This window comes from Pelodiscus sinensis, chromosome 15 (assembly GCF_052426305.1).
Source record: "Pelodiscus sinensis isolate ZL-2025 chromosome 15, ASM5242630v1, whole genome shotgun sequence".
NCBI classification, from domain to species: Eukaryota; Metazoa; Chordata; order Testudines; family Trionychidae; genus Pelodiscus; species Pelodiscus sinensis.
In genome coordinates, this window is record NC_143066.1 from 33,252,360 (window position 1) to 33,272,886 (window position 20,527).

At 44.9% G+C, this 20,527-nt stretch overlaps 1 protein-coding gene across 6 annotated transcripts in view; it reads right to left on the minus strand.

The window, feature by feature from the left end:
• Nucleotides 1-617: 617 nt before the first annotated feature.
• The window catches only part of FBXL18 (F-box and leucine rich repeat protein 18), a 43,876-nt gene continuing 23,966 nt past the window's right edge, over nt 618-20,527 (minus strand). For 3 of the 6 annotated variants that reach the window (XM_089769298.1, XM_006112914.5, XM_089769297.1), the window contains exon 5: nt 8,468-12,084. In XM_089769298.1, coding sequence (XP_089625424.1) covers nt 11,928-12,084 — 157 coding nt within the window. In that variant the 3' untranslated portion in view covers nt 8,468-11,927. Of the gene's footprint in view, nt 2,204-8,467; nt 12,085-20,527 lie in introns of those variants that run through there. The other 3 variants (XR_016346900.1, XR_016346899.1, XR_016346898.1) reach the window with 2 other exon arrangements.

Here is a 20,527-nt window from a genome sequence, read left to right on the forward strand (position 1 = left end):
TGGCCAGTTATTCCCCACTTTTTACATCTTGTTGATTTCAGAGAAATTCTCCAATTTATTAAGAACAGGCTTCTGGTGTAAACATCTTAGGCCAAATTTAGCCCTTGTGTAACTCCACTGACTACACTGGCTTTTATCTATGGCAGGAAGTCCCAAACTTTTTGCCAGCACAGCCAGTGTTCCCTCTAGTTTTTCCATCCATGTGTGGAATACATTTTGTTATAGGCACAAAGGCATGTGTGGCTGTGCACCACCAGTAGGAACACATGCTGCCAGGTCTGGACTCTCTGCTAATCAGCTGGGGACATTTGTATCTCTCCTGGGTGGCCCTCCAAGTACTCAGCTTAGAGGGAACACGGAGTACAACCCCATTTTAATGAAGTATTTCCTGCTAGGACTCCAGAGAGCCTAGTGGATGTTATGTAGAACGAAATGGCACCATTCACACAGTGTACACCTCATACTTGCAGTGTGACCTTGCATGCACCATAGAGGATGCCAGTGAATCCTCCCTGCAGCATGACCTCGCATGCACTGTCCGTGCAACGTGCTGAGTCGGCAAAACGCGGTGGCCATTTTTATGCAAATTAGGCATGGGATATTTAAATCCCTGCCTTATTTGCAATGTCGACCTGCCTAATCTGCATCCCTCTGCCGACAGAGGGATGCAGTCTAGACATACCCAGAGTATCTGAGAGCAGCACAGAAACTGGGAGCAGATGACACAGAGATGAAAGTGTCCTAGAGCCTCTCCTCCGTCTTCTGACACCAGCAGGGATTGTTCCCTCCCTTGCCTGACTGATGGCAAGCCACCGAATGTCTTTGTGCATCACCGAGGTTGCTTTCTTTGCCACAATTTCTTTTAGATACTTGGGTTTATTAGCTCGTCTGCAGATGCTTTTCGGAATATTCAGGTCTCCTTCCAAGCAAAGCTCTAAGCAAACATTTGTGCAGGCCCATTCCTTGCACCTGACATCTTTATGTTCCCTTGGCCCGAAAATGCAGGCTCTAATCTATCATCGCCAGCCAGTACTCCCAGTCAAGTGAGACTCGTTACACAACACAGACCTCCACCTCGGGAGTTTTTTACACTTCACACACGCTGCTATTGATCTGCATGCACAGAGGCAGATCAACGCAGACAAAAGTAGAAATCATTAAGGTGAGTCAAGGCACAACCATCCTCACCCCCCCACACACACACCCACTTCCCAAACTTCACCTTATAGATTGCAACATACCCACCTGCCCTCCCGCTACCTCTTTTGGAGAGCGATGAGAGATCTTGGAACCTACCATCAGAGTAGCTGAACCTAGATACTCACACATTCCTTCTCTCTCACTCCCAGAGACAGCTTTCTTTGACAAGCTTCTTAGGCAAATAGGTGGGCAGTGAACCAGTTACATTATGATTGTTACCTAGTGCTGCAATCTAGCTCCAAGTTCATGTCAATTTGACCTCCCTGCCTTCACTTGGCATCAGACTCAAGTAGCCATGAATATGTTTTTATTCCATGTCCTAAGCAGTTGGATGTCTGATGCGGGCTGTTATACAACTATGATGTTTCCCTCTTCTCCAAAAGCAGCTGCAGAGCCTCTTTACCTCCCTTTCCCAAGTCATGAGACTGTTAAAAAAACTTAATAGCACAGAAGTGGCTGGACAGAATGGAAAGAGAGTCCAAGATTTCAACTGTTCTGCTCCCAGTTGGGCCTCTCTTATGCTAAGCAAGTCAATGTCTGTGCATATGTCTCTATTCAGAATACAGAAATACCATCCCATCTTGGTAAAACACACCTAGATAATCTGCTGAAAGGCACCATTAGCAGTACAAAGTTTAAAGGCTAGCTATCTCTAGGCATATGTTTCTTTTACATTTCATTCTAGTGGGACTCCCCCTTCTCTGCCAATACATCTGATGCTAGAGTTGCAGGCCAAAATGTTTCAGTCATTTTTCCCAATTCCTCCTCTCAGATTTATTAATGCTGAAACAATGCGGCAAACCTTGGCAATAATGTTTGGCATTCTGTAATGGACTCAGAAAGTACATTCCTTCCTCAGCCTCCTCCTCTCTTTATCTCTTTCCTCTCCCCTGAAAGCACATTTAGATAACAGTTATTGGAATGATAAAACCTACCCCATAACTTAAGCATTTCTGAGTGAAATGTAGAGATGGCTCCTCACAGGTTGCATCTTAGGTCAAACCTGCCAAAGCAGAAAAGACGACATGCTCTAATTCAAGCTGGTTATTTTGGGGGAGTTCTGTAGACCCGTATTAGGCAGGAGGTCAGGCTAAATTATCAGTGATCCCTTTCGGGCTTAGAATCTATGAAAAAGTTTACTGAAACCATGAGCCACTCTCAGGAGACTTGTTTGGTGCTGTTCTACCAGACACAAGATGCTCAATATTTGAAGCATTTGTTTACACACAGATTTACAGCGGATTAGTTTTACTGGTGAAACACTCACTGTAGACACTTGTTCAAAACTGATTATGTAGCACATCTCTAGCTAGATGTTACCGGTTTGCTAGCTGTGATTCATGGCTGCTGAACACATCTTAAAACATACCGAGTGTCCTAATAAACAAGAGCCCAGGACAGGGTTAAGTACTGATCCAAAATGCCCTAGTTCCTACAGATGCTGTCTTCTGGATAAGACTTACAGCTGATTATTGAACATAGCTTTCCCCTGAACATCTCAACTCTAGTAAGCCAGATGGTCACAGATTGGAACAGTTCTGCTCCTGGTGGGCCTCTCTTATGCTGGGCAAGTCACTTAATTTTTTGAGCATTTAAACTCAATCATTTAACCATGTGCAAACATCATTTTCACTAGTTCAAAATTACACTTTCGTGAAACAGGTGCAACTCCAATTGTGGACCTGGTCTCAGACATCTGCTGTAGCAAACTTCATAGCCATTGGTCATTACTGGAAAAACAGCAATGGAAGTTGTAGTATAAACAGGATGCAGGAATTTTTTACCACCATAGCCAGAGCTTGTAAGTTGTTCTATGGTAGACCGATACAGAGGATGCCACCACTCCAGCTGATACATGCATGAGGAGGACTTGGTACACTGCTCCAAAAATATCACTACACCAGGCTTAGACAGTTGATGGTAGATACACCTTCAACAACTACACAGGTGCCTCCAGGGGCAGCCCTAGACTAGCTGCCAGAAACTGGCATCCTAGGCGAACCATGCAACCAGCGCCCCCCCACCTCCAAACCCCTCAATGATATTGCACCACCATTTGGCACCCCATTTAACTTGGCGCCCTAGGCAACTGCCTAGTTCGCCTATATGGATGGGCCGCCCCTAGGTGCCTCATGACATCAGGATTCTATCTAACGTGGCAAAGAAGAGATGAATGGACCCAGAAGTGCTCATCCAGTAGGGAGATCGCAGAAAAAGGTTTCATTGGTCGTGATTCAGACAACGGATTATTTTTATTGCTTTCACCATTTTGTTGCATTTTCCATTTTTATTTATTCAATTCCAGGTTCCCTTCTCTCTCACTCCATTAGAGCAATGATCTCAAGTCAAATGAGTCTCGGAAGTAAGGATGCTGTAATTTTACTCAACTACACAAATTGACTCCAGGGTCACATTTTGCTGCAGTCAGATTGATCAGCTCCGTCCTGGACTGGCGAGAATGCTTGCTGGGGCAGTAGACTAATAAGCAGATCTTTACAAAAAGGTTCTCCCCTCCAGCTCTGGTAACAGTACATAGATCTCAAAAAAATTCACATTATTTATGTTGGCCAGGGCATGGGGACCAACTGGCTACAATGTATTACTTAACTACCCACCCCGAGAACTTGGGCTCAAATTCAGAGTAGGCAAAGTTCAAATGTAAGTTAGGGTCTCAGCTTGATGCCAGACACGAGGGGGAGGATTTTCAGGACTTGGGCGTGTGAAGTTGCTATTGGTGTATGCACTGCTGCAGACAAAATAAGTGATGCGTTCCAAGTTTAACTGGTTGTGTGCAAAAAGTTACCCTGAGTAGGTGCCTTTTTGCATAGATTATTCTGAAACTCCAGGCTTGTCCCATAAGACTCAGAGGCTGGGGGGCAGGAGCGCTAGGTTCTATTACAGGTTCTGCCACAGACTGAGTGAACTTGGGCAAATCATTTCCCTTCAGTAAGCCCACTGTGTCTCGGCTTTTTCACCTGTAAATTGAGAATAGTCCCTACGGCAGGTGGTGATGTGAGGCTTGGTTTATTTAGTCAGGTGCTTTGTGATCAAGATGCAATGAGCTTAAATTGCAGCAAGGGAGGTTTAGGTTGGACATTAGGAAAAACTTCCTATCAGTTTGTTTATTTCTGGCACTGGAATAAATTGCCTACGGAGGTTTGTGGAATCTCCATCATTGCAGATATTTAAGAGCAGGTTAGATAAATGTCGATCAGGGATGATCTAGATCAGGAATGGGCAAGAGGCGGCTAGTGGGCCAGATCCATCCTGCTAAGATGCAAGATTCGGCCCACAGCCACCTCACCAGCACCCTTACTATAGAGCAGCTGCGGCCACTTTAAATAGCAGGCTGCTAATTGCTATGCAGTCTGGGCAGGGAGGAGAAAGTTTTGCATGCTGTTCCTTCCCCCTAGCAAAATCCATCTCCCATTGGCCAGTTTCTGGACAATAAGAGCTGAGAAATTTTGTTGACGGCAGGGGCAACAACTGAAGCCTGCTCACTCCCCTCCTCCCAGTGCTGGAGCACAGCCACATGGAGCACCCCAACCAACACACAGGCAGAGAGCCTGTCTCAGATTCCTGCAGAGCTGCTGGCTGCGAGCTGCCTAGGTAAGCAACTCCCAGCCAGAGCCTACCTCCTTCTCCCCCACCCCAAACTATCTGCTCCAGGCTGCCACCCAAACCCTTTGCACCCTCTTCCCCCAGGTCACAACTCTCTTCCAGACCCTTCACCCCCTCTTACTCCCGTGCCCCAGATCATAATCATCTCCTTCACCGAAACTCCCTCTCAGACCCCATACTCCATTGTGCACCCCAGTCCTCTGTCCCAAGCTCACTTCTACACCCTATCCTCTGTCCCAGACTCCGCACCCCCTCCACAGAAGTGCAGTCCTTGACCATTTACCAAAGTCATAGCGTGGCCCCCCCCATTAAAAATTATTGCCCACCCCGATCTTGGTGGTGCTTGGTCCTGCCATGAGGGTAGGGGACTGGATCAATGACCTCTTGAGGTCCCTTCCAGTTCTAGTATTCTACGATTCTATGATCCAGGGAGGAAAGGTGCTATATAAATACGTCACTGAGCCCCTAACTACAAATAGTAGGGGTGTTCAAAGTCAAAACTGAAGTGAATTAGCAGAACTGTGTCCTAAAGCTTAAAAGATTCCTACCCACAACATGCATGGATGTAGCCAGTACCAATACAGTCCTAAATATACGCATATAGCTTCTGTTTAACTTTTGTATTAAAGTGTGCCTCTTAGCAACATGTGTTCCCCTACCCCCATTGGTGCTGAAGACAATAAAAAGGCAAGAGGCAATGAACTGGACCAGTTTTAAAACCAGTTTCACTCTTTATTTGAAATCTTTTACATGCCACAAATGTACATGAAAACCTGCACATTGAAAATGTGGTTCACTATTATGAACAAAGAGCCAGCTGTAGATACAAGTGTAAAACAAGTGCACAGATGGAGCTGTTAGAACTGAGGAGTTTGTCAGTCATTTGCAAACAGGCTGCTTGGGTTCCTGGTGTCATTTAGCACATTACAAGCTAAATCTTGATTTTGGGAGCCACCTCCTCCAGCTTTCATGTTACTGGTATAACATACGTATTCACTCGTAACACAATTCTCTGACAAACCGCTGTTCCAGCTTGCCATAACAGTTATACCAAAAGAGTGGGTGTTACTTAGAGACCAACCACACCTTTAATGTCTTTAAAAAAAAAAATCAACATTTTGACGACAAAGTTTCACCTTCTGTTTATATAGGAGAGAATACAGATTCTCAACAGAACTGGGACTTTACACTGACATTTACAAAGAAAGTTCTGATAGAAAAACATTTCCCTAGCAGCCTTGGGCAGAGTTGCAGCTTCCACTTCAAAGGACAAACTTCAAAAACAAATCCGATGTCCTAATGGTTTTGTGCTACATTACTTAATTGTCATACAGCTAATTAGCAATGCCTGATTTCACATTCTCAGTACGTAGAAGTTGTTCACATAAGAGAGGCTACTTACAAAAATAAATAAATAAAACAAGGCACCAAGCATACATTCCTATGACAGTAACATACAACGCTACACTTGAGCATTTAGAAACCTAAAATAATGAATAGTAATTAAATCTAAATTGATCGACCTTCTTTCAGATCTAACGGCTTTGAATTTCCACGGGGGGGGGGGGGGAAGGGAAGGGTATATATGTGTGAATATATAATACTAGTATGTTGTAGATCTTTTACAGTTCTAATTATTTCCCTATCACCAAGTAAAATCAGGATCAATAGATGGTACAAACTGACCCCTCTCCTCAAGCATCAGGGGGAAATAATAGCGTGAGGGAGAAGAAGTGAGAGTGTCAGAGGTCAATGCCACTGAAAACAATAGATATTGATGTCTCCATTCATTTCAAAACAGCAGAAAGGTCAATGTCTCCCTTGCTTCATGTTTTATGGCTGAGATCCTGCTGCTAACAGCAACCATGTTAATAGCCAGGCCTCATCCATCCTTTTATCATTATTTCTAACCAGGTTAGCCATTTTGAAAATTCAAAGCAAGCTGGAAAGCTGCCGCTGAGGGAGGGAGAAGAGGAGAGGCTGCCCTGGAAATTAATGGAAGAGATGTTTTTCATTAATGTTAGAGACTGCATCTCTCCATACCTGGGCTCTGCTTCATTCTGGTTTGTCCCTCGCTGCCCCCTAAAAAATGAAAGGGCCTGAGGCAACGTCCCTTTGCTATTAATCATTATTCCTTCTACAACATCCCAATCGGTTTCTATGGAAATGATTCTCCTGCTAGAGTGCCCTGGCTGCCTATGCCTCTAATCGAACAGAGGCAGCCTTCAGACCCAGCACTGGAGAGAGATTTCCCTCTGCAATAGCCAGATAATGTTCACGTTGCTCCTTTTACAGACTTATTCTCCTCCAGATAGGAGGGAAAGGTTTTGGTTGTACATGGCGTCAGGCAGGATCAGCACAGGATTTAGTCTCCCATGAGCAGATCAGACAAGTTACCACGCCATCTGGAGTATTAGTTTCTTGCTAAATTAAGTAGTGGGGTTGTCTTTCTGAAGTTAGGAGACCCCACTGCAAAATATGGAAGACTGGTCCTACAAGGTGCTAAGCTCCCCCAATTCCCACTGGAATAAACAAGAGTTGAGGGCCTTTAGCTCTTGGCAAGCACTACAGTAGCATCCCTTCCCCTCAATACAAGGAGAGGAATGGAGAATTCCTTTAGCCCACAGTCACGGGGCATCCTGTTGCCAGCAGCAAGTCAGTCCTAGTAATGGACAGATAAAGAAAACAGTCACGACTTGCAGGAGTGTTAGTAGTATATGGTTCATGTGGACGTTCACAGAGAATGCTCAACAGCAGTCTCCATTGTTGAGACGCTCCCCAATGCCCTTTTTATTCTGCGTTTTTAACTCTGTCACCCGAGACCATAAGGATATGCATACTGGGATTGCAGCTGGCAGCATCAGGGCTCTGCTCCATGTCAGGCCACTTTAGGAAACTCGCGCCTGCTGCTATTCCTCCCCTTTTCCCCTCCTCTCAAATCTGCTCATCTGTCCTCCAAGATGGACAACACTCAAAAACTTTACTGTTGCCTAATGCGAGGCAGGGAGCAAGATGGGGGACTTGAGGCACAGAAAGGCTGAACAACTTGCCCAAGGTCACACAATGAGCAAGTGGCAGAGATGAAACTGAGCAACAGCTTGCAGTCCGATGCCCCAGCCAACAGATGAAGCTCTCTCAATTCTCTAATCTCTTCCCCTACTGCTGAAGCGCCACTCCCCATGTGGACAGGTTAGCATTGCTCCCAGCACTCGCAAAGCCTGACAACATGGCATATTATTGCTGTATCAGGGAGGAATGCCAGGGTTTCAAACATGCCAAAAAGGAGCCCAAACTGAGCCCAAAAGGCAGAGGAAGAGATCCTCATAGGATTACATATCCTTCATGCTGCCTATTCTGACTTGGGGGATATTTGTCCTAGCGAGCTTCTCCTTACCAAAAAATAAAAACACCTTAAAAATCTAGAACCCACTGGGGAGCAGGATTGGAAAGACACTTTGTTAAACATGTTTTGGCATCAATGGTCTTATGACTGTACCTTTTAATTTAACTTTAGCAACCCAATCCTGTAAGCGTCAGAATGCTTTCATCCAGCCAGCATGTGGCTAGCAACGGAGCCCACTGCCAGGGGAGAGGTCAGAGTTCTGACTGAGGTGGGAGACTGACTGACAGAGTTCTGACTGAGGCAGCCCCAGTGGGAAGGACACTTGAGGTGGCTCAGGCAGCTCAAAAGAACAGTGTCAGTCTCAGCCAGACTTCCCTAGTTGGCAGGGAGGGATTTTTGGAGGGAGGGGATGGAGAGTAAAGGGGGGGGGGAGAAAGGGAATTTTGTAGCAAATAAAAACTAGGAATAAGAACAAGAAGCTCTCCTCTATTCCCTTCTCCTCTCCAGAAACAGCACATGGAACCTTAATGCTGACTAGGCTTTGAATCCCATATACTTCTCTGCTCAGAACATATGGTGCTATGTTTAATAGCCCAGCACTGCCAATTGGGGACTATTAGGGTGGGTTCTTTTCCCAGTGTAAATGTTGCAGAATATAAATTGTAATTAACACTGATGCCAAAATAGCACTTAGCGAAAATAAGCACATTATTAACATCTGGTGACTTCTGCCTGGAGTGCAAAAGCAGCGGAAACTCTCACTCTCAGTCAGAAGATCTGTAGTAGGGATGCAGAGCATGCTCCCTCAGTTTGGAAGGGGGAGGTTCTTTTTGATGCCTTTATCACGACCTGAGGTATGTGACTGGACTTTCTTAGCTCTTTTTATGGACATTATGATTCATATTAACACAGACTTGCTCACCTGAATGCAGACGTCTAAGCATCATGCCAGAGGCAATACAATAAAGGTTGCATACTTGATAAAGAAGATCCACTCCCATTTTACCTGTATTCTGTTTAACCTCTAGGTATCTCTTTACAAAGGAAGTGACTTTAAGTGAAGCCTGTGTTATCACATCAATAGAATCTTCAAAAGAAAAGACTAGGAAAAGAACTGACCCATTAGAACATCATGCCTTTGTGAACAACAGAAACAAATCTGAATAGATTTTTTTCTGCCTATTCAGCAGATACCAACGAAATCAGAGCCTTCTAGCAGGGAGAAAATGGTAGCTGAAAGTTTCCTAGAATCCACTGAAGCATCTCTGAACAGTGCTCAGTTAAAAAGAGAAACCCCTGCTCAAATACAAAAGAGTTCTCACCGATAGCTTTCAGGCATCACTCTATGCACTACTTGAGGATATTGTTTATTGGTGAGGATAGTTCCCATTATGAACTGAATAGGAAAGAACCATCTCCCAACCTGTTACCTCAGCTGTCTCTCTGCTCTGTACTGAAGTTGCTAAGGGTTCAGGAGGAAAAGAAATGCAGCTTTAGTGATGTTTCAAGCTCTCTTCATTGCCTGACCTTGACAATCTGTGGTGGAGCATGGATCTACTCAGAAACTGTACAGATCTGAAATGGCCTCACCTGGACAGAGCAGCGACTTAGTTTCCGCCCCCCTCCCCAAAAAAGCACATCTGATTTGTGAGGGAGAAAGGAGCCCATCCTGACAGAGTGGGGCTCCAACAAGCCACAGATACAAAGAGAGGCTGGAAGAGAGAGACAGGATTCTGGAGAGAACTAGACAGAAAAGAGGGGTAGGACTCCAGCGAAGGGGTAGCAGCTATCTACCTAATCACTCACATTTAAAGAAATCCCATACAAGTCAGAGGTCATTTGGAAACTAGTTTAGTTCTGGAGCACACATCTAGTGGCCAATCTGTGAGGGCTCTGGCTACCTCTGCTGAAGTGTTACAGAGCAGCTGCTTCTTGTAAAAGCATGAACCCATCTTCTCATTTATTTAATATGGTAGCTACAAGACTAGAAGCGTACGCTCATACACCCTTGCTAGCTGATTTGTCCCATGGGAAGGTAAAGGGAAAGAGAGCTTTGATCTGGAATTCCTAGTCAGCGAAGGAGCTGCTGAAAAGAAAGCGTACAGAAAGTTAAGCCAAAAACTAGCTACAGGATGCTCTTCAAGATACGGGTGAATCTAAAGCAAAGAGGAGTACAAATGTGCTTCCAAGAATTAAGCTGGTAACATGCAGTCTCACGCTTAATAAATGGTTAATGCTGAGAAAGCATCAACAAGCACATGCATAGTTACATCCTATTTGTACACATATGGGTTTCATCAGGCTGGACCATGATTTAACACGCAGAACAGAACAAACAAATCTGGAAATTTCGAAGTAGTGGGAAGGGGACTAGGGAAAAGTGTCTGAAGCCTGCATAAAGATGTATTCTGCTATCCATTTGAAATCATGTTTTCGACACTGTTGCCAGGAGCCACTGCTTATGAAACTATGACACTAATACGTAGGAAATACTGATTAGCTGATTCTGTGATATCACCCATGGAAGTAGTGAGGTCCCAAGCAGTATGCAACAGCTCAGCTGTTCAGCACACCAGTAGATAGAAACTGTTCAAACTCAGTGGATAACCTCTAAGGAAAAAGATTAGCCCCACATTTTTCCATGGAATATTCACTTAAAAGGAAATCCCACTACCACCTAAAACGTTTCTGCTAAATACGCACTCTTTGGCTTTTGGCACAACTATTTGACACTTTAGAAAGTGCTCCATCAATAAGGCACTCTGAAAAGTGATCCACCCCACCACAAACTCCTAAGGACATTCCGTAGAGCAGGCAAGGCTAATGGAGTTACACTTTGAAAATACTCCAAATAGTCTCTGAAATTAATGCATGCTCATATACATGATTTGGGGACAGAACTGGTCCACCAGGCTCCCCCGTACACTGCAGGTTGGAACAGTGTTCTACCATGTCTAGACCACTTTTATTTATTTATTATTTTTATGGTAGATGGGATCCATATTGGAGATTTGGTAACATGGAGTTTGTGAAATCTAGAGAGGAATCTCAAGACACAAAGGAAGAAACCTCTCCACAAGCCAAACGGCCCAAAAACTAATATGACCATGGGCTCGAAAGGTTAACAATCACGATTTGCTACTTGAGGGAAAACAAAAACCTGAGGTACTTCTCCCTAAAGAAAATACCCTTAAATATTTCTCATCACACATGCGTAACCATGTACACACATTTATAGTAAGAGGTATGATGAATTTCATTCGAGCAATTAATCTTTGTGCTCCTTGTAAATGAGGGATACTAACACTACACAGAACCAGGCCTCCTACTTTACCATTAATAACAGACTCAAAGAATGATCACTGAGGAAACAACAGAGCATACCACCAAAGTACACAGGAACCCTACAGAAATAGATTAGGCAACAAGCAGGGATGGGTAAGAATGGGAGCATTCTTTAAATTAGTTTCTCTTACCTTTAACTGATATAAGGTAAAAAAGAAATTCATTATTAGCCACAAGGAAATATCCATATGGTTCCAAAAGGCTTGGATATTGTATTCTCATGTGCAAGCATTACCCGACAGGTCTGTGTTTGCCCACAGCAGTGTCTGTCAAGGCTCTTTTGCTTTTCAATTGCACTGATTTAAAGTGATTGTACAGCATCCTGTAAGGCGGCCATAAGCTTGAGAAGGGGGATCCAGGCCAATAAGAAGCTGTTTCACATGTTCATCCCAGCTGTTCTACGTGTGCTATGGCACAATCACCACCACAAGTTTGGAGGTTCCTCAGCCACTCTGCTTTTAAACAAGGTAATTTCATCCAAGTGCATCATGGGGACATCTCTGATGACCTCTGTCAAATCCTCATGGAGTAGAGGGAAAATGACGACATTTAATGCAGGGCGATCTGCCTGGAAACTGAATCAGACACAGGTTATTAGCCAAGGAGAAGTGCTAGCTCTGCAATGAGGGGAAAAAATGCAGGGGCTCAGCTGGAGGCAGCACAGGGGGAAAGGAAGTCTTTAAGACAGGAAAGGAAGGTAGTCTAGATCAAGTTCTCCAACTTGGGTGGGACTTCGCAGTGGGTCCATGTGGCTAATTTAGAAGGAGTCTGAAAGGAGGCCTGATCCAAACCCAAAATGGAGCTCAGGGACCACAATATGGAGATCTTATGAGAAGAGGATAGGATTCTCAGAATTTTGCTTGAGACATTCATATGTTGATGGATAACAACGTAAGCCCTCACCAACTTCAAGACCAACTTGCTTGGGATTTGACCTGGTCCTGGGATTACCACTGAAGGCTCAATTGTACAGCATATAGAGTATAAACACTGCAATTAGAGAAAAATAAAAGGCTGGAAACTGTATAGCTGCAAATACTAAATGTTTCTGAGTGTTAGAATAATACGCTGGTTACAGTGTCATTTTTTATAAAAGCCACATAACAGCCTGTGACCAATTCCAGTCTTGAGTGAACCCACAAGCAAATAGCCACATTTGCCACTACAACTTTGGTTTGCTACTCTTCTTAAAAAATCTTTTAGCCTTTACCTCTATTTCTTTCTACACCAATCTCTTTAGTCCCAGCCCTGTTTGCTCTTAATTTTTGTGTCACTTTATTCAGAAGACATTAAGCACCATAGACCTTTCGATGGAAAGCAGACTGATGTGACAACAGGAGAGACAGGAGCAGCAAGGTTGTAATTACAGGAAGAGAAAAACCAGAAGTTAAATCTATATGCAATATTTTCTTAAATGAAAGCAGGACCCTGACAGCAACTTAGAGAAGTAACAGAAGAACATAGACAGGGGGAAGGACTACAGAGTATGAGAAGACTATTAGAATGAAGAGAGGTAAGTTCTTTAATATTGATTGGCTTGTGTTATGTCTATGTTGCTTTTATTGGAATAGTTATATAACCATATTTAAGCACATCGATTATTGCTAGCGGGGTTCTAGCAATCTGCCTGAGTGGGTTGCCCAGAGCATGTTATTTCTTAACTGCTATAGGTAGGTTGGATCCAGGTAAGAACGTACACCCAATGAGGCACAATCTAGTTTGACATTCAGTCTGTGAATCGTGTCTGAACTGTAGTGGTGTTCACTCTAGTCCAAGGTTCTTGTCTATGCAGATGCTGTACAATTCTGAGCACAACCATCACACTAAAATCATTATCCATATTATGGTGTTACAGTGCTGCAGAGAGACTATAAGTTCAAGTGCTAGAATCCCACATGAAACTTCAGAGTAATTGCTGCTGATTAAAGATTAATGCTGGCAGATATATCATGCTGCACTTCGATCCTCAAGAGGCTGGCATTTCACTCTGGGTGATGGATCCAAGAAGCACCTCCCACCGACACATTTGTGCTTCCTTCCATGCCAACCCTTGTGCATAGAAACATCCTCCTAACAGATCCATAAACCTACCATTCTTGCTCCAGTTCCTATCTCATGACCCAGTTCTGCAGCAATGCTTGCAAGAAATTAGCCAACAAATAATGGTTAGTTGAAAGACATCTGGGTAAAGTTGGTATTTATATAATTTCGGCACTAGGATGTAGCAAACGTATTGGATATTCTCTCTCCTCCTCAGCTCTTCAGTAAGTAACCAACTAAGGCCAACACTCCTGCTGCAGAAATAATCGTGCAAGTATGCCCCCTCACCCCAACTTCACTGGGGCTCCATGTTGGGGTCCACTCACACAGCTCTCTTTGTAAAACTGGTGCCTTAGATTGTAAGTTCTTCATGGCAAAGAAAAGCATCTCCTATTTCTGTGTTTGTACAGCATCCAGCATAGCAAAACCCCAATCTCAGTTGAGGTCTCTGGATGCTACTGTAATACCATACAAATGACAAACAGTATTTATACATAGTTTAAAAAGCAGGACTAACCAAGTTTACACATAATTTGCCTCGGAATATTGGAAAAATACACATTAAATAAGCCTTCCAAGAAGCTGGATTTATGTAAATATTTTTGAAGGGCTTTGAACATGAGCTGCAGGGAAAAAAAGCCCAAATACGCCTTTGAATGTTGTGATCTGTGTTTTTTTTTTTAAACTGGAAACTGTATGTTGCTCTGAAACTTGTAAATTGCATACCACAGCAAGTTTATGCCTGCAAATTCTTTCCATGTTCAATTTGTGCAATTTAAAATGAAAATGAAACACACATGGTTCACCAGTATTCTCAGCTGTGTGTGCGTGCAAAACCACTGCTTTAGCTGCACATTTCAAAACAGCTTTTAACGAGCTGCTGTCATAATGTTAAAACAGGATTAGTATTTCCCAAAAGCAGACTCCTCTGCAGAAGCTGTGTGAATGTTCCTTCAGTCCTCCGCCGGAAGGCAATTCCATTCTTCATATACCTGTCCAGGTGGGCTAGATTAAGTGAACAGCACTTAGTACTAGCACTAAAAGACCCCAGGCATGGGGTGGAGATGGGGAGAAGGGGAAGAGATTGAGTTAATGAGTTGCAGCATAGCTGCTGTAATCTTCTTGAAGATTCTTCCCTCATTCCACACCTGGATGGCTTTCAAACAGGATCTACTTCTGAAAGTGTATGGTATGTTTAGAAAACCTGTCAGATTAAGGGGGATATGGATCTGGGGAGACAAAAGTGTTGCAGTTCCAGACTTGAGTCCCTGTTCTATTCAAAGGGAAACAAGCCAAAAACTGTGAAGATTGCTTGCTTTCTCCTACAATCAATCTCCAAACTAGACTGATCATGATTAATTACATGAAAGTAAGTTCTCTCTGCCGTTGACTAGCTGGCTCTTTAGTATTTATCTTTAAACCAAGGAAAACCTCTGAGATAAAGAAAAGGACAATCCTTCCAAAGCAGCCTTTGATCCAATATAGTTAGCCTCTAACCAACAAGAGCCCCATGGCTCTTTTTGCAAAAGCAGGTTTCTAAATAGTATGTATTTGGATGTGAACATCTGCAACTGGCTATTATCATCCATGGAGCTCAAAAATAGACACACTCATTGTGATGCAGAGCACACTTAAAATTCTTACTGGCATTTGTAAAGGCAAGACCCTTGCTTCCCTATCCCATCCTTTAATTACACCTAATATGCTACACAAGCCTGTTGGCCAAAAAAGGGTTAATGGAGCTTTGTCGCCCACCCTAGAATTATGTCAGAGTGGGTGTGGACTGGGCACAGTAAGAGTATTTTCAAAGGAACAGTGTGGTAAATAACCTACACTACAATCTCAATTATTTCCAACTGGCACCGCAGGATCCAATATGTAGGTCACGGACAAAGTCAAAAAGGAAGGGAAAGTTGAAAGCAAATCTGTACTTCAATCAGATTTCCTTGATTTTTTGCAGGACAAAAGAGTCACTAGACTGAATTTATCATCTCATGGCAAATACCCATGTATGTGCTGTCAGATGTACTTTTAAAGTGGAGACAGAATGAGCCCCTTAAACTCCACCTACTAGAGTTGCAGAGAACAAGCAGCTGAAAACAAGCAAAGTTTAGCAAAGAATCTGCAATACTAAGGCACAGATTTTTAAATATCTCAATTCAGTTATTTGTACTGCAGCTGCTCTCAGACTGTCGTTAGGAAAAGCCCCCAATGTGATAGGCATTGTACAAACTTATTTTCTCCTAGTTGTAAGGAGGGGCTTTGAAGAGACTTGGTGACATCCTGCATTCAAACAAATCTTCCCCTCCCTGTGTGCGCATCTACACAGCACCCTTAGCTCAAAATAAGCTACACAATTTGCACTACGCAAATTGTGTAGCTTATTTTGAGTGTATTTCAAAACAACTTATTTTGTAATTTGGCGCGGTATGCACAGCACAAATTTTGAAATAAACCACTATTCCGAAATGTCCCTTAATCCTTGTGGAACGAGGTTTACCGGGATGTCAGAACAGTGCGCCCATTATTACGAAAGATATTTTGAAATAACAGGCACGCTGTCAAGACACACTGCCAAGACATGGAATAGCTATTTCGGGATACCAGCTATTTAGGGACCTCCACAGGAATATAATAAAGGTGCTGTACTGTTACAGTATTTTCTTCTGAATTTGGCACACAACTTCATGCATTCCAGTAAGTAGTTTTAAGGGCACCTTAGCTGGTATAACTAACACAAAGAGGGGATGGAGGAGTGATATGTAGCTAGAAAAAAAAAACAGGAGGATAACAAGCTCCTCTGCTAGGGTATTAAGGCAGGCTCCATGAATGCACAAAGTCAGGACCTGGGCTAGGAGGGTCATGAAGACACCAAATTTAGATCCACCATCTAGGAGTTTTGGGACCCTACAGGGAGACTAGGAAGGACGACGAACTGGTAGGGAGCAGGAGGCCTGGATTTGGGGTAGCAGAGTAACCTTTGGATGAACCAGATCAAGTCTCCCTTTAGAATTAATCGTCTATCCTTCCAGCCCTATTACACTCTGCCTTACCTTCTGCCAGCCTCTCCCTGAGTGTAAATTATACAATCTTAGCCTCCTTTACACCCACTTACCATTTGGTAACAGCACTTACACATCACTTCTGACTTTGGAGCATTACTCCAGAAAGCAGCTGATTAACCAAGAAAGGGGAATGCAATACAACTCAAATGTTGCCCTCTAACATTGTTTCGGCTGCACCTGGACATAGGTGCGCATTGTTTCACCCTAAACCAGAAACTCCAGCAGTTTGGTTTTGACTGGAAGAGACATTCATGACTGAAATGTAGGGCTGAAGCATACAAGTGATGCCAGGGCTTGAAATGCTCTTCCCTGAACAGCAGCATGGCAGAAGCTACAAAGAGCACATGAGCAGTAGGGCACACAGTGTGCACAGTTCATGGTGGATTAATTAAGTATAATAAAGGCTGAGAGACAGAGAGTGGCAGACAGGTCATCTTAGGTGGCATGACCTACATGCACTTTACTCCTTCCCATCACATCAAGCAACCATACTATTAGGTTCTGAAGCTTGGGTCACTTCTAGCACATTGCACTGGTACTAGGGATATTAAATTGTGTGTAATCAACTAATCGACTAGTAGATGGAATTTCCATCGACTAGCTGATTAGTCAACAAGCTGAGGAGCTGTGGCTCTGCCTTTTTTTTTTAAAATGTATTAAGAGCCAGTAGGCTCTTAATACATTTAAAAGGCTGAAGTGCAGTGGTGGGGGGACCAGGCGCAAGCTGGAACAACTGATTCCCAGCTCACGCCTGTTTCCCCTTGCTGCATTTCAGCCTTTTAAATATGCTAAGAGCCTGCCGACTCTTAATATACAGGCAGTCCCCGACTTACGCGGATCCGACTTATGTCGGATCCGCACTTACGAACGGGGCTCTCTCGCCCCGAAGGTCGGGGCGAGAAAGCCCCGTTCATAAGCTGCTCCGGTGCCCCTGGTCTGCTGGAGACCGTCTCCAGCAGACCAGGGGCACCGGACTGGTTCCCGCGCTTCTGAGGCTTTGCCAGAGCAAAGCCTCAGAGGCGCGGGGAACCGCCGCTGCTGCGGCTTAAGTCTGGGTGCCTGTGGTCTGCTGGGGACGGTCCCCAGCAGACCACAGGCACCCAGACTGAAGCCGCAGCCGCGGCGGGGTCCCTCGCCTCTGAGGCTTTGCCAGAGCAAAGCCTCAGAGGCACGGCACCCCGCTGCGGCTCTGCTCCCCGTGTCCCTGGTCTGCTGGGGGGGGGGCGCAGCTAGTGTGCTCCCCCCCCCCCCCCCAGCAGACCAGGCTTTTGTTTTGGACTCTGGGGCAGAGCAGCTGGGGCGCTGCCGATTGGTCCTGCAACGCCAGCTCTGGGCACTACTGGACCAACCCGGCAGCACCCCAACTGCTGTGCCCCAGGTCCTGATTCAGCCGCTGCTGGTCAGTTTCAGCAGCGGCTGAATCAGGACGCCTGGGGCAGAGCAGATGGGGTGCTGCTGTGTTGGTCCAGTAGCACCGAGGAGCGGAGCTACTGGAGCAACCCAGCAGCACCCCAGCTGCTCTGCCCCAGGCGTCCCCAAGTCAGCTTCTGCTGAAACTGACCAGCGCTGACTACAAGAAGCCCCAGGCAGAGTTGCTCTGCCCTGGGCTTCCTGGAATCAGCTGCTGATCAGTTTCAGCAGCAGCTGACTTGGGGACGCCTGGGGTTCTTAAGTTGATTCTGTATGTAAGTCAGAACTGGCGGTCAGTTTCAGCAGTGTCTGAATCTGGAAGCCAGTTCCGACTTACATACAGATTCAACTTAAGAACAAACCTACAGTCCCTATCTTGTACGTAACCCGGGGACTGCCTGTATTTAAAAAGCAGAGGCGCGGTGTCTGGGACTAGGCGTGAGCCCCTGCTATGCCTCTGCCTCCCCTGCTGCCCGCAGAGATGGTGCTGGGGGGAAAAAAACTGGCTTTTAAGGCTGGCTCCCCCAGCACCAGCTCCCCCCACGGCTGCCTCTAAGAGAGGCAGCAAGAGTGGGGGGTGGGAGAGCAACTAATCAATAAGCTTATGCTTATTGGACAGTCAACCAGTCACTTACATCCTAAATGGTATTCAGAAATTTCAGTCACCACACTCTGGTATGTCATTCTCCAAAGCAAACATGCACGCATGTGTGCACACCCCATCCTCCCTACCCCAACAACTTCTATGGGGCTAATTTCCATCCATGCCAGAGCTCTGGCTCCCTGGAATGTGCTGGTATAATTATCCCCAAGGTGCCTTCTTTCAGGAGACAGAGAGCTCCATTTACATCTACCTGTCTTTCACTGAGCCTCCCAAGAGAGAACAAAGCTGGTTTGTAGCCACTGTAAAGTAGGCCAATTCCCCTGTGCCTTTTTTTGTGGACCCCTTTGGAATATCAATGATTAGCAGACTCTGGCTCATAACCCCAGAGCAGGAGTTGCAGTCAAAAGCATCACAGGAAAGCAAGATACTTGGGTCATTAAAATACCCTTCAACAAGCCAGCCACATTTACAGCACAGCTCTCACTGAAAGTACTTTTTGATAGCAGGGTTCCTTCATACCCACATCCAGTGCTTCCCCCTCTCCCCCCCCCAAAAAAAGTGCCGGTACTCCAGGGGAAAAGGTGTTGAGCTCTGACTGGAGGTGTCGGTACTGCATCTGGAGGTGCCGGAACTGTGTACCGGGCAGTACCGTCACAAAAAAAGCACTGCCCACATCTGCCATGACCAGAACTGTCTCCAGAAGCATCCTAAGGAATCCCATCATTTCCCTCACTTTAAATCTCGTAATTACAACCTCCAAACTCTGACAAACAGGTATGGACAGGACCCTTTGGAAGCCAGTCAAGTAATAAGACAGATTATCCTGCTGCTTGTCTCAGTTTCAGTGACAACACCATTTCCCAGCAGGGAAAGGATAGTGTTGAGGGTAGGAAATACGAACAGTGAGTGAGATCTGTCACTCATTGTGAAAGTGTGGGCAAATTACTACATTGCTCTCTGCCTCAGTTTGTCCATCTGAAAAATGGGGACAGTATGTCACTAACTCCACATGGGTGCTGTGAGGCTTAATAAGAGAGTATTTTAAGATTTGGAGTACTTAACAAGAGGAAATTATTATGCCCACTGACACGCAGACTAAGCAGTCAAACATGAATGGGCAGCTGGGATAACCAAAAGAAAGATACCACAGCACTGACCACAAGATCTAGGGCTAGAACAAACTGAGGCATAGTGGGAAGTTTTTTCTTAACACCTTCTGTAGATAAGAGGTTATTGCAATAGCTGCTCAATTAAAGTGTAATTCTACTTTGGAAACATAGTAAAGCAATGTTTCTGTTCAGACCTCTTCACACCCACATTCATGAGTGCAAAGAGATACCAGGGCAGAGAGCCCACTATGACTGCATAGCTAGAAGGAAATAAGAGATCATGCTGCTCGGGATACAGGGCTATCGATCTATTTGAGGAGGACTGTGTCCATACCATACAACCCTCTAATACAGGGATGGGGAACCTTTTTTGGGTCAGGAGCCACTGAACCACAGGAAAAAAAAACAAAAAAATCGGTCGGGATTTCTCACAAGTGAGAAGCAAAACGAACAAACCCTCACTGACGTGGCCCCCGACTGAAAAGGAGACAGACATTCCCCTACACTCCCTGCACACACCAGAGCCTATATGGGCCCAGACTAGTAGATTTTATGTGCTCCAGCCCCGCAGTGGTGTGCGGGGGTGTGCCAACACAGGCTCCCAAATACTGGGGGGGAGCCCTGAGCCTTGGGGACTGGATCCAGGCAAGCCGGGGGGCTGCATCCCCTACTCAACACTTTCCCAGCTAAGCACCCACCACAGCATGCATACCAGCAATTAGGGAATTAACCACAGGAATGCAGCCAAAAAGGGGATAAATGGGTGGCTCTAAAAAGAAAACATTAACAT